At 37.7% G+C, this 14,401-nt stretch overlaps 2 protein-coding genes across 4 annotated transcripts in view; both read right to left on the bottom strand.

Annotated features, from left to right (window-relative positions):
• LOC118624568 overlaps positions 1-3,420 on the bottom strand; it is a 30,402-nt gene extending 26,982 nt beyond the window's left edge. For all 3 annotated transcript variants that reach the window (XM_036252961.1, XM_036252962.1, XM_036252960.1), the window contains exons 1-2: positions 3,242-3,420; positions 2,734-2,835 (exon numbers count right to left, since the gene is read on the bottom strand). In XM_036252961.1, the coding sequence (XP_036108854.1) occupies positions 2,734-2,835; positions 3,242-3,332 (193 nt within the window). In that variant the 5' untranslated portion in view covers positions 3,333-3,420. The remainder of the gene's footprint in view (positions 1-2,733; positions 2,836-3,241) is intronic.
• The window catches only part of CLEC12A (C-type lectin domain family 12 member A), a 34,295-nt gene continuing 23,243 nt past the window's right edge, over positions 3,350-14,401 (bottom strand). The window contains exon 6 of the mRNA XM_036252959.1: positions 3,350-3,454. Coding sequence (XP_036108852.1) covers positions 3,451-3,454 — 4 coding nt within the window. The 3' untranslated portion in view covers positions 3,350-3,450. The remainder of the gene's footprint in view (positions 3,455-14,401) is intronic.

The following is a 14,401-nucleotide window of genomic DNA, read 5'->3' as shown; positions in this document are numbered from 1 at the left end:
CAAAATGGATAAAAGACTTAAATGTGACCCATGAATCCATAAAAATTCTAGAAGAAAATGTAGGCAACAAAATTTCGGACATCATACGCAGCAGAATTTTCACTGATACATCACCTAAGCCAACAGATACAAAGGAGAAAATGAACACATGGGACTACATCAAACTCAAAAACTTCTGCACAGCAAAAGGAACAACCATCAAAATGGTAAGGCAACCCACAGTATGGGAGAACATCATTGCCAATGATACATCAGATAAGCGGTTAATTTCCAAAATATATAGAGTACTCATACAACTCAACAAAAGGAAGACAAAGAACCCAATTAAAAATTGGGCAGAGGACCTGAATAGACACCTCTCCAAACAGGACATACAAATGGCCAAGAGACATATGAAGAAATGCTCAACATCACTAAGCATCAGAGAAATGCAAATTAAAACAACAATGAGGTATCACCTCACACCTGTCAGAAAGGCCACCATCAACAAATCATCAAGTAAGTGTTGGCGAGGCTATGGAGAAAAGGGGACTCTAGTGCACTGCTGGTGGGAATGCAAACTGGTGCAGCCACTATGGAAAACAATATGGTGTTACTTCAAAAAATTAAAAATTGAACTTCCATTTGACCCAGTGATCCCGCTTCTAGGAATATACCCTAAGAAGCCTGAAACACCAAGCAGAAAGAATATATGTAGCCCCATGTTCATAGCAGCACTATTTACAATAGCTAAGATCTGGAAACAGCCCAAGTGTCCATCAGTAGACGAATGGATAAAAAAGCAGTGGTACATATGCACAATGGAGTACTATGCAGCTGTAAGAAAGAACGATCTCTTATCTTTTGAGATGACATGGAGGGACCTGGAAAATATTATCCTAAGTGAAACAAGCCAAGCATAAAAAGACAAATACCACATGATCTCACTGATATATGGAATATAACGAATATAACAGTCTGAGAAATAGGGTAGACTGAGAAACACAGAAGTAGGGTACAGACTGACATCCCTCAGAAGAGGGGCTGGTGAGGGGTGGGAAGAGATAAACCACAGAACTTATATGCATTTATGCATAACCAATGGACATGGACAACAAAGCCGGGGACGGGGTGGGTGGGATAGGGAGGAAGGTGTCAATGGGGTAAAAAAGGAGAAACATCTCTAACAAAAATAAAATAAAATAAAAAGAAAGAAAAAGAAAAGGGAAGGAGAAGAGTTAGTCAGCGGGAGATGTGACCATAGAGGAAAAGCACAGAGATGGATGTTACTTTAAGATGGAGAATGGGACCATCAGCAAAGGAATGTGGGCAGCTCTAGAAGCTGGAAAAAGCAAAGGACCCGAATTCTTGCCTAGAGCCTCTGTAAAGGAACATAGCCCTGCTGACACCTTGATCAGCCCAATGAGACTGGACATAGCCTATAAAACTGTAAGACAATTAAAAAAAGAAAAACAAAACAGCTTTATTTATAATAAGTCAAAACAGGAAGAAACTACAATATCCACCTACAGGTGAATGAATAAATACTGTGGTATATCCGTGCAATAGACTACTATTCAACAATGAAAAGGAATTAACTATTGACTCACACAACATGGATAAATCTCAAAAACATTATGCTCATAAAAGAAGACAGTATGAAGAGTACATATTATTTGAAGCCATTTATATAAAATTTAAACCAGGCAGAATAGTCCAGGATGACAGAAAGTAGGTCAGTGACTCTCCACAGCTAAGACTGGTGGTGATGGTTGTAAGGATAACTTGGAAAGTACACAAAGTGTCTTTTGGGCTGGGTTATATAGATATATATTTGTTAAGTACAATGAACTCTACATTTATTTTATTATTATTTTTTTTATATGAATTTTTATTTATTTTTTTGTTACAGATATTTAACCTTTTAACCCCATTGGCACCCCCCCCGCCTCCACCCTGTCCCCGGCTTAGTTGTCCATGTCCATTGGTCATGCATACATGCATATAAGTTCTGTGGTTTATCTCTTCCCACTCCCCCACCCCCCATCCCCTCTTCTGAGGGATGTCAGTCTGTGCCCTACTTCCATGTGTCTGGGTCTACTGTATATGAACTCTACATTTAAAGTGAGAATATTATTTTGTATTTAAATTATACTTCAAAAAGGTTGACTTGAAAATAAAAATTTAAAAAACCATCAGAGAAGTAAGACTTTTCATACACACATAAGAGAGAATGCTATGAAAGAAGTCTTTAGAAAACAAGAATTTGTTGAAATAAAATAATGCTAAAACACATATGTTGATAGGAAATAAGAAACAATTTAAGAAAATCACCCATGAAACATAACAAAAGGATAAAAAGTTCAAAAATAGGAGGGAATAAGAAAAGAAAGTTTAATGTTATGAAAATAAGAAAAATCTGCCCTGGCCAGTTTGGCTCAGTGATTGAGTATCGGCCTATGGACCAGAGAGTCCTGGGTTCGGTTCCTGCTAGGGGCACGTATCACAAAAAAAGAAAAAAAAGAAAGAAAAATCCAGAAAAGTGTATGAAAACTCGGTGGCGGGGGGGGGGTAGATGGTGAGAATAATAAAAAAAAGATGGTTTCCCATGACTAAAGAACATGAGTTTATCACTTTGTGTTTATCCTCCCTACTTCATTTTTTGAAAAGTTTTTATCCTTTATTTTTAAAAGTAGTCTCTAATTTTTATGCCCCAAACCTCTCTCCCAATACCCTTACTCAAAGGGGTCTTACCTCTCACGGCCCTGCTCTCTGCCACCTCAACTGTGCTCTCAACTCTCCTTGGTCCATTTTCAGCTGCTTCTTCCAGCTCTAATTCCAGCACTTCATGATTGTCTTTTCAGGGGAGAAACAGTGATAGTGTTTTTAAAAATCACTCCTGACTCTAGTCTTCTTTTTTCTTTCTAACTACTCAGATATCTCAGTGTTTGTGGCTTGATTCTGATGATAGATTTTTTTAAATAGACAAACTTTTTGTGAGCCTGTACAAAAATGAAATTTAAGCAACCTTCCCAGATGTATGTAAAAGAATAAAATTCTTATAAAAGAATTTTAACAACAATCGTTAATTATTGGGAAATGTGACTGAACATAAATTGCTTTTCCAGTTTTATGAGCTCTTACAAACTACATAAGAAGGTGAAACTAGGCTCTGGCAGCAACTTGAAGACAGGACAACCCACCAGTGTAGGTGAACAATCTCTTCTTTGGTCTGTCTGATCCTGTATATTGAGGATCTTACCTGTTCTCTTGAGACTGCAGCTCTCCTGGAGTTTCTTTGATGTAGAAGAATTTGGAAAATTGAGAGTAGCATAAGTCACTTCCTCAGGCATTACTGAACAAATAGAGCACTTGTTCTGTGTGCTCTGTCTGTGTGCTGTGCTGTCACTGAAGTTAACAGAAGCTGCTGCAGTTGGGTGATCTGTGCATGCAGGGACCAAGTTGAGTGAGCTACCTTTGTAAAAAGCAAGCAAAAAGTACTGTCAAAAACAGAACTGTTACTTCTGCATGCATCTTATCTCCCTTTTTCTAACTTCCTCCAGTAAAGCACTAAGTTGAAGAAATGGTCATTAGAGCCACTTTTTCTCAGTGGTTAGAGCGTTGGCCTGTGGTCCAGAGAGACCCTTTCTTATCCATTTCACATTTCCTTATTTTCATTCTCTGACCCAGACCTGACCCTGGCTACATCTGCCCAACATGGGAAATATGCCAAGTACTGTGTTCTCATCTTACGTAAAGAAGATTTAATTGACTCTGTATCTACTGGTCCAGTCCCAGTAACTTGACTCTTTGGTGTGTTTCACTCCCAATGATTTTTTTAACCCTGAAATCCTCATCTGAACTCCTTCATCACAGACTAATTTACAAACATAGCCTCGCCAAAAATAATACCAATCCAGCAAAATAAGGAAGAAACACAAAAAAACTAACAGATGTGAGATCTGGCTAATAGTGGACAGTACTCATGATAGCAGTGACAAATATCCCAGGATGAATATTGTAGCAGTTCTTGAAAAAATGCTGGTCCAGAATGAAGCAAGAGGACTGAAAACTCTGGAAAGAAGGGTCTGAGAGAATAGAACACACAAATTTGGGATGACTTCAAAAACGTAGTGAGGCACAATTAGATAATCCCATTAAAACTTTATGCTAAGAATATTGCCCTTGGAGTGGCATATTGGAGACGCAGAGAAAGATTTATAATCTCTACATTGGAATTAACCATTAAGCAATAAAAATATGGTAAATAAATACATTTAAAATTTACTCTTAAAATCAGCCAACAGTAAAATTATGAAATAATTATGGAGCATATGCATACTTCAGTATTAGCAGTATAAAAATAAAAGTTCAGATGACAGAGATGAAGAGACAGAAAGACGGGAAGAGAGAGGTTGAGGGCAAGAGAAGTGGAAGGGGGTGGTAACACTGATCCCCCCAGAGCAGAGGATTTAAAAATACATTCTGAGACATGGAACAGGCTGGTCCCACACCACATGTGGCAGATAAAAATTGGGAGGAATATCTCTGCTGTGGAGGACCCCCTGAGGAGTGAGGGGTTGTAGCCCCTCATCAGGCTCCCCAACCCAGGGTTCAAGTGACAGGAAGAGAAGAGTCTCCATAACTTCTGGCTTAAAAACAAACAGGGATTAAGGCTGAGGGTGACTGAGCCTTCTAGAGTCCCAGGCTGTTCCTCTTAAAAGACCATACACAGACTTACTCAGACTTACTCCCTCTGAACTCCAGCATGGGAGCAGCAGCTTGAAAGGCACCAGAGATATACAGAGAAGAAATGGATTGTTTGGCATCAGGATGAGAGCTAGTGGAGCAGCTTTCTCCCAGACAGAAGTGCTTGCAGAAGCCACTGTTCCTTTGCTGCATCCCTTCCCCACAGAGCCAGCAGGCAGGTGCCTTATTGAGTTCCCATAAACCTGGCTTCCCTACCCTGGTGATTTCCTGAGGCCCACTCTCCCAAGTGTTACACCCATCCAAACTGTTTCCAGTGGCTTTTCCATATGGATGGCCTGTCTTGGCTCAAGCTTCATATTTTCCTGGAATCTCTCAAACAAGCATTATCTGGCCACAGTGAGCTCCATACCTCTCACTAAGTGGCCCCAGGCCCAGCACTAGCAGCAACCAGCCTTGGTTCACAGCTTGGCCTTGCCTGGGCACCTCTAAGCCCAGCACAAGAAGAAGCCATCTGCAGGTCACTTTGTAGCGTATGCAAGGTGGCCCTGCGTAGAACACAGGTGGTGGCTGACCTTGGCCTGCACCTGCCAGGAGACCCCAGAGCCAACACACCCAATGGACAGCTTCAGACCATGATGAAGCAACACCACCCAATAACCTCCACAAATTACACACTCAAGGGGTGGACTCATTGGGCACCAGAGCTCTACTGAAGTAAGTACTATTCTGTGTGGTTGGCCCCTACACAGCTTGTCATCCACAGTAGTCATAGATCAGTGGTCAGTGGTCACAGCCAGTCATTCAAGCTGATTGAGTCCCTCCCACTGATGTGCTAATAGCACTCAAGGTTCAACTACAACAGGAGAGTATACAGCCCACACAGTGGGACACACTTCAAGTATCCAACTTTAGTGATTGAGAAGGCTGTGCCATGAGACCCTACAGGATGTCTACTACATTGGACCATGCTACCAAATCTAGCAGATGAAGCAATTAGCAGTTCTATCTAATACATAGAAACAAACACAGGAAGGCTGCCAAAATGAGGAGACAAAAAAAGAACAGAACAAAACTCTAGAAAAAGAACTAAACAAAATGGGTATAAACAATCTACTAAATGTAGAGTTCAAAGCATTGGTCATAGGATGCTTAATAAAATTAGTGAGAACCTCAACAGCATAAAAAAGAACCAGTCAGAAATGAAGGATACACTAAGAATAATTCACAGGGAATCAATGGTAGAGCAGATAAAGCCAAGAATCAAATCAGTGGTTTAGAATATAAAGAAGCAAAAAACACCCACCCAGAACAGCAAAAAGAAAAAAAAATCCAAAATATAAAGATAGTGTAAGCAACTTCTGGGGCAACTTCAAGCATACCAGTATTCATATCACATGGGTGCTGGTAGGAGAAGAAAGGGAGCATGCCTGACTAATAAAGAGCTGACCCTTCACATGGCCAAATTTTGGTCTGTTTAGGCCTGATAAACACCACTAGTCTCACCCTGATGACTTCCTGAGGTCCTGCCCACTCAACATTAGTGTGCAAGCAACTTTGAGGGTGGTAGTTAGAGTTGGTATACTATGGGACATTTTCTGAGTGGCCTCAGACCCAGCACTGGCACTGAGTTTAAACCTATATGAATGTGGTGATCATCACATGCCCCTACCTGGTGACTCACTGAGAACTTACCACATACAACTGAAGTCCACCAGAGATTCTTTCAGTGACTGAGCTTAAAGATAGTCAGCAGGTGGAAAGAGTTAGAAGAAGATCTCATGGTGCTTTGGAAATGTTGCTGACCTGCCTCTGGGCCTGATGCTGGTAAAAGCCAGCCTTGTTGTACAACCTGGTACTTCCTGTGCACACTCAGGCCCAGCAAAGCCAGGCACTAACTGTGGATCACTTTGTAGCTCCAAATACATGGTCCAGGGACAATAACAGGCAGTGTTTGACATTGGCCTACATTAAAGTCCTTCCCAGGAGGCTCCAGAACGAACCAGTGGCCAGCTTCAGACATCAAAGTAGAATCTAATTAACTTCACAAGCAACATATCCAAATTGGAGATCAAGTCAGGCAGCTGACCCTAATGAAGCAAATTCTGCTTCATGTGGTCAGCACCTGAACATCAGCTTGTACACTGAGGTATGGGTTGATCCTTACACTTACCAGGGTTGACCTCACACATAAATGAGCCAATAAAAACTAAGACTAACCTGGCCAGTGGGGCACAGTGGATTAAGCATCATCCCATGGACTGAAAGGTCCAGTTTGACTCCTGATCAGGGCACATGCCCAGGTTGTGGGCTCAATTCCCAGTGAGGAGCATGCAGGAGGCAGCCAATCAATGTTTCTCTCCATATATATATATATATATATATATATATATATATATATATATATAATTTATATATATATATAAATAATAATTAATATTTCTATCTGTCCCTTTTTTTTTATCTCTAAAAAAAGTCAATAAAAACATATTTTTAAAAAAGCCAACACCAAATTACAACAGGAAAGTCCACAATACCCACATCAGGGACATTTCTGCGGAGCCTGGCTCAGGTGATCAAGGAGACTATGCCACAGGATCCCACAGGACACCTGCTACATAAGGCCACCCTACCTAGACTTAAAGTCATAACAGATTACCTAGTACAGAAAAACAAACACAAAGTGGCAGCCAAAATGTTAAGATAAAACCACATGCCCCAAATATAAGAACAGGAGAAATCTCCCAAAGAAGAAGGAACTAAATAAAATGGAGGCAAGCAATTTATCAGATATAGAGTTTTTAAAAATTGGTTATAAGGATGATCAAGAAATTTAGTGAGAACTACAACAGCATTAAAAAAGACACAGAAACCATAACAAAGAACCAGTCAGAAATGAAGAATATAATATCTGAAATAAAAAATACACTAGAGGGTGTAAACTGTAGGTTGGATAAAACAGATGACTGAATTAGCAATTTGGGAAGCAAAGTAGCAGAAAGCACCAAGTCAGAGCAGCAGAAAGAAAAAATAAATAAATAATGAGGATAGTTTAACAGATCTTTGGAAAGACATGAAATACAACAACATCCACATCACAGGGGTACCAGAAGAAGAAGAGAGGGAGCAAGGGATTGAAAACCTATTTAGAAAAATAATGACCAAAACTTTTCTAACCTTGTGAAGAAAAAACACACATAAGTCCAGGAAGCACAAAGAGTCCCAAACAACAAGAACCCCAAGAGGCCCCCACTAAGACACATTATAGTTAAAATGGGAAAGGTTAATGACAAAGAGAGGATCTTAAAAGCAGCAAGAGAAAGACAGTTAATTACCTACAAAGAGCTCCCATAAGACTGTCAACTGATTTCTCAACAGAAACATTTCAGGCCAGAAGGGATCTGCATGAAATATTTAAAGTGATGAAAAGTAAACACCTATAACCCAGACTGCCTATATCCAGCAAAGATATAATTTAAAATTGAAGGAGAAATTAAGGGAGGAAAAAGTGGAAGGAATTCATTACCATCAAACAAGTATTACAAGAAATTTCAAAGGGCCTTCTTTAAAAGTAAGAAGAAAAAGAAAAACAGAGAAACATAGATATAAAGAATAAAAGGGCAAAAAAATACATACCTATCAATAACCACTTTAAGCGTAATTGGCTTAAATGATCCAATCAAAAGACATAAGGTAGAGGGCAGTGTGGAGTGAGGCAAAGGGAGGGAAAATGAGAACATCTATAATACAGTCAACAAGAAAAAATATGAAATATGGTAGCAGAATGGATGGGAAAACAAGAGCCATGTATATACTATCTACAAGGGACCTACCTCAGAACAAAAGATACACACAAATTAAAAGTAGAAAGATGGAGCAAGATATTTCATGCAAATGAAAAAACAAACAAACAAACAAAAAAACCTGGTGTAGCAATACTTATATATGAAAAACAAACTTTTAAACAAAGGTTTTAGTAAGAGGCAAAGAAGGACACTACATAAGGACAAAAGGAACTATCTAATAAGAGGATATAACCCTTGTAAAAATTTATGCACTCAATTTAGGAGCAACCAAATATATAGAACAAGTCTTGATGGACATAAAGGGAGAAATTGACAGTAATACAGTCATAGTAGGGGGTTTTAACACCCCATTGATATCAATGGGTACATCTTCCAGACAGAAAATTAACAAGGAAACAACAGCCTTAAAAGGCACACTAGATCAGATTTATTTAATTGGTATCTTCAGAGAATTCCACCCAAAGCAGCAGAATATACATTTTTTACAAGTGTACATGGAACATTTTCTAGTATAGACCACATGTTACAACACAAAACAAGTATCAATAAATTTAGGAAGACTGAAATCATATCAAGCATCTTTTTTGACTATTATGGTATGAAATAAAAATCAATCACAAAAACAAAACAAAACACTGAGAAACAAACAAAGATATGGATGCCAAATAATATGTTACTAAACATAAATGTGTTAACAATGAAATCAAAAAAGAAATCAAAAGATACTTTGAGTTAAATAAAAATGAGAACACACTCTGACTCGTGTGGCTCAGTGGATTGAGTGTTATCCCATGAACTGGAAGGTCCTGATTCAATTCCTGGTCAGGGTGCATGCCCAGGTTGCAGGCTTGATCCCCAGTAGGGGGTGTGTGTGGGGCAACTGATCAATGTTTTTCTCTCACATTGATGTTTTTATCTATTTCCCATCCTCTCTCTAAAAAAAAAAAAAAAAAATCAATAAAAGTATATTTTAAAAAAGGAAAATGAGAACACAACTACCTAAAATCTGTGTGATACAGCAAAAACAGTCCTAAGAGGGAAATTCATACCATTACAGCCCTCCCTCAAGAAACAAGTAAAATCTCAAACAATATTACTTTACACTTTAAAGAACTAAATAAAAAGAACAACCAACAAACCCAAAGTAAATAAAAGAAAGGGAATAATAAAGATTAGAACAAATAATTAAAATACAGTCTCAGAAAACAAAACAAAAGATCAATGAAACCAAGAACTGTTTTTTTTTAAATCCTCACCCGAGGACATTTTTCCATATTTTGTTCAGATAGAGTGGGATGGGGAGAGAGAGAGAGAGAAACATCGACGTGAAAGGGACACATCGAGTGGTTGCCACCTGCACAGCCCAACCAGGGCCGGGGACAAACTGCAACCGAGGTACATGTAGTTAGTGGAAACAAAACCCGGGTCTCTCTGGACCGCAGGCCAAGGCTCTAACTGCTGAGCCAAACTGGCCAGAGCAAGAACTGGTTTTTTAAAAAGATAAACAAGATTGACAAACCTTTAACAAGACCCATTAACAACAACAACAACAAAAAATAGAGGACCAAATAAATTAAATTAGAAATGAAAGAGAAGTAACAACTGACACCAAAGAAATACAAAAGATCATAAGAAAATATTATGAACAACAAATTGGAGAATCTGGACAAAAAGGATAAATTTCTAGAATCATACAATCGCCCTGGCCGGTTTGGCTCAGCGGTTAGAGCATCGGCCTGCGGTCCAGAGAGACCCGGGTTGGATTCCCGCTAAGGACATGTACCTCGGTTGCAGTTTGTCCCCAGCCCTGGTTGGGTTGTGCGGGTGGCAGCCACTTGATGTGTCTCTTTCACATCAATGTTTCTCTCTCTCTCTCTCTCACCCCCTTCCGCTCTATCTGAACAAAAATGTCCTTGGGTGAGGATAAAAATAAATTAGAATCATACAATCTTCCAAAACTGAATCAGGAAGAATAAAAAAATCGGAATAGACTGATCACAAATAATGAAACTGAAGCAATAATAAAACAAACTTCCAACAAATGAAAGTTCTAGACTGGATGGCTTCACAAGTGTATTTTACCAAACATTCCAAGAAGAACTAATACTTATCTATCTCAAACTATTCCTTAAAATTTCAAGAGTAGGGAAAACTCTCAAGTTCATTTCATGAGTCCAGGATTATCCTAATTCCAAAACCAGATCAAGACACCACAATGAAAGAAAAGTATAGGCCAACATCTTTCATGAATATAGATGCTAAAATCCTCAACACAATATTAGCAAACCAGATGCAGCAATGCATTAAAAGGATTCAGACAACATGATTAAATGGGATTTATTCCTGGAATGCAAGTTTGGTACAATATCTGTAAATCAATAAATGTGATACAGCACATAAACAAAATGAAAGATAAAATCCACATGATCATGTCAATACATGCAGAAAAACATTTGATAAAATTGAAGAGTCCACTACAGTTTAACTTGAATTATAGCCCCTGGTGCTGTAGCTGAGTTCAGAGTCACAACTAACCCTCTTTATGTTTCTCCTTTCCTATTCATTCTAGATTTCTTTCACTCCCTCTGAGCACCTCTGCTAACCTTAGTCATCTATCTAAGGTTTGAGCTTCTATTAGTCACATCATTCTCAAGCTGTTCGTATCTTCCTCCAGTTCTTTTTTCATTGTCTGTAGTTTTCTAAGTACAGGTCTTTTGCCTCCTTGGTTAAGTTTATCCCTTTGTATCTTTTTTTGCAGTGGTAAATGGGATTTTTTTGTCTGTTTGTTTCTCTTTCTGGGAGTTCATTATTGGTGTATAAAAATGCCATTAATTATGTATCCCATGACATTGCTGAGTTCATTTATTAAATCTTGTAGTTAAAAAAAATTTTTTTTATTAATTTTAGAAAGATGAAGGGAGAGAGAGAGATAGAAACACCAATGAGAGAGAACATCAATTGGCCACCTCCTGCATGCCCCCCACTGGGGATTTGTTCTAAAACCTGAGCATGTGTCCTGACTGGGAATCGAACTGGTAACCTCTTGGTACGTGGGTCAATGCTCAACCACTGAGCCACACCAGCCTGGCAAATCTAGTAGTTTTCTGATGAAGCTTTTAAGATTTTTATGTGCAATATCATGTAATCTGAGAATAATGACAGTTTTACTTCCTCCTTTCCTATTTTGATGTCTTTTATTTTTTTTCTTTTTCTCTGATTGTTGTGGCTAGGACTTCCCGTACTATATTGAATAAGAGTGGTGAAAACAGGCAACTCTGTCTTGTTTCTGTTCTTAAGAAAAATGCTTTTAGTTTTGTCCATTGAATAAAATGTTGGCTGTGGGTTTGTTGTATATGGCTTTTATTATGTTGAGATATATTGCCTCTATTCCCACTTTGCTGAGTTTTTATCAAAAATGCATGCTGGATTTTGTCGAATTTTTTTTTCTGTATCTATTGATATGATCATGTGCTTTTATTCTTAATTTTGTTTATGTGATATATCACATTTATTGATTTGTGGATATTATACCAGCCTTGCATATCCAAAATAAATTCTACTTGGTTATGGTATATGATCTTTTTAATATATTGCTAGATTCAGTTTTGTAATATTTTGTTGAGGATTTTAGCATCTTGGATCATCAGGGATATTGGCCTGTAATTTTCTTTCTCTGTAGTGTCTTTATCTGGTTTGGGGATTAAGATAATGCTGGCCGCTTAAAAAGAGCTTGGGCTCCTTTGCTCCTCTTGAATTTTCTGAAATAGTTTGAGAAAAAAAGTGTTCATTCTTCTTTGAATGTTTAGTAAAACTCACCTATAAATCCATCCCCTCCAGAACTTTTGTTTACTGAGAATTCTTTTGTTACTGCTTCAATTTCATTCGTTGTTATTGGCCTATATGGGTTTTCTGATTCTTCCTGACTGAGTTTTGGAAGATTATCTGTTTCTAGGAATTCGTTCATTTCACCCAGGTTGTGCAATTTGTTGGCATATAGTTGTTCATAGTATCTTCTTACAATTCTTTGTATTTGTATAGTGTCAGTTGTTATATTGCCTCTATCATTTCTGATTTTATTTATTTGGGTCCTCTTTGTTTCTTGATGAGTCTGGCGTAAGGTTCATAAATCTTGTTTATCTTTTCAAAGTTATTGGCTTCATTGATCTTTTGTTTTTGTTTTTTCGTTTCTATGTCATTTATTTCCACTCTGATTTCCTTCCTTCTAGTTCCTCTGGGCTTTCCTTGTTGTTTTCTTTTTAATTATTTTAATTGTACTGTTAGATAGTTTATTAGAGCTTTTTCTTGTTTCTTGAGGTAGGTCTGTAATGCTATGAACTTCCCTGTCAGGACTACTTTTGCTTTGTTCCATAGATTTTGGGTTGTTGTGTGTTAATTTTTATTTGTATTCAGGAAGTTTTTTATTTCTTTCTTGATAGCCTTTGTAATCCATTCATTGTTTAATAACATGCTATTTGAATGTTTTTTTGTTTTTTAATAACATTTGATTTCTAGTTTCATGCCATTGTAATCTGAGAAAATGCCTAATAATATTTCAATCTTCTTGAACTTGTAGAAACTTGTTTTTTGGCCTATCTTTGAGAATGTTCTGTGTGCGCTTGAGAAGAATATATATTCTGCGGCTTTGGGTATAAAGTTCTATAAATATCAATCAAATCCATTAGATCTAGTGTGTCATTTGAGGTTTCTGTTTCCTTGCTAATTTTTTGGCTGCATAATCTATAAAATGATGACTGAGTGGTGTTAAAGTCCCCAAGATGACTATATTGCTATCGATCTCACCCTAACAGTCTACCAAAAAAAAATTTTTTTTAATATATTTAGGTGCTCCTATATTGGGTGCATATATGTTTATAATGGTTATATCCTATTTTTGGATCAATCTTTTTAGTATAATGTAGTAGCTTTCTTTGTATCTTGTAATGGTCTTTGTTTTGAAGTCTATTTTGTCAGAATAAGTATTGCTACCCCAGCCTTTTTTTTCTTTTCCATTTGCAGAAAATATTTCTTTTCCACCCTTTCACTTTCAACCTGTTTGAATCTTTGGTTCTAAGGTGGGTGTCTTGTAGACAGCATATATATGGTCATGTTTTCTTATCCCTTCAGCTACCCAATATCTTTTGATTAGAGCATTTAAGCCATTTACAATTAAGGTTATTATTGATACGTACTTATTTAATGCCATTTTCCTTTATGCCTATGTTCCTTTCTCTCTCTATTTCTTCTTTTTAAAGCAGTCTCTTTAGCATTTCTTGCAATGCTGGTTTGGTGGTACTGAACTCCTTTAGCCTTCATTTGTCTAGGAAGATCTCTATTTTGCCTTCAATTTTAAATGCTAACCTTGCAGGGTAGAGCTATCTTGGTTATAGGTTTTTGCTTTTCATTGCTTTGAATGCCAATCCCTTTTGGCCTGAAGTATGCCCATTGAGAAATCTGCTGACAGCTTTATGAGGGCTCCCTTGTAGGTAACTAATTGTCTCTACCTTGAGATTTAAAAATTTTCTTTTTACATTTAGCCTTGGACATTTTAATTATAATGTGTCTTGGTGTGGGTCTCTTTGGGTTCATCTTGATTGGTACTCTCTGTGCTTCCTGAACTTGTGTAACTTTATCTTTTACCAGGTTAGGGAAGTTTTCTGTGATTATTTCTTCAAATAGTTTCTCTATATGATGATCACTTTCTTTTCCTTCAGTTACCCCTATCACTAGGTGTTATTATGTTTTATGTTATCCCAGAGTTCCCTTAAACTATTCTCATTCTGTTTTTTAAAATCCTTACCCAAGTATATTTTATCATCTATATTCAAATAGAGCGAGGGGGGGGGGGAGAGAAACAGAACCATCAATGTGTCACATCAATTGGCTTCCTCCCACATGACCCCAACCAAGGT

This window comes from Molossus molossus, unplaced genomic scaffold (assembly GCF_014108415.1).
Source record: "Molossus molossus isolate mMolMol1 unplaced genomic scaffold, mMolMol1.p scaffold_m16_p_10, whole genome shotgun sequence".
NCBI classification, from domain to species: domain Eukaryota; kingdom Metazoa; phylum Chordata; class Mammalia; order Chiroptera; family Molossidae; genus Molossus; species Molossus molossus.
Note: the sequence above shows the minus strand (reverse complement) of the source record. Positions and strands in the feature narration are given on the sequence as shown.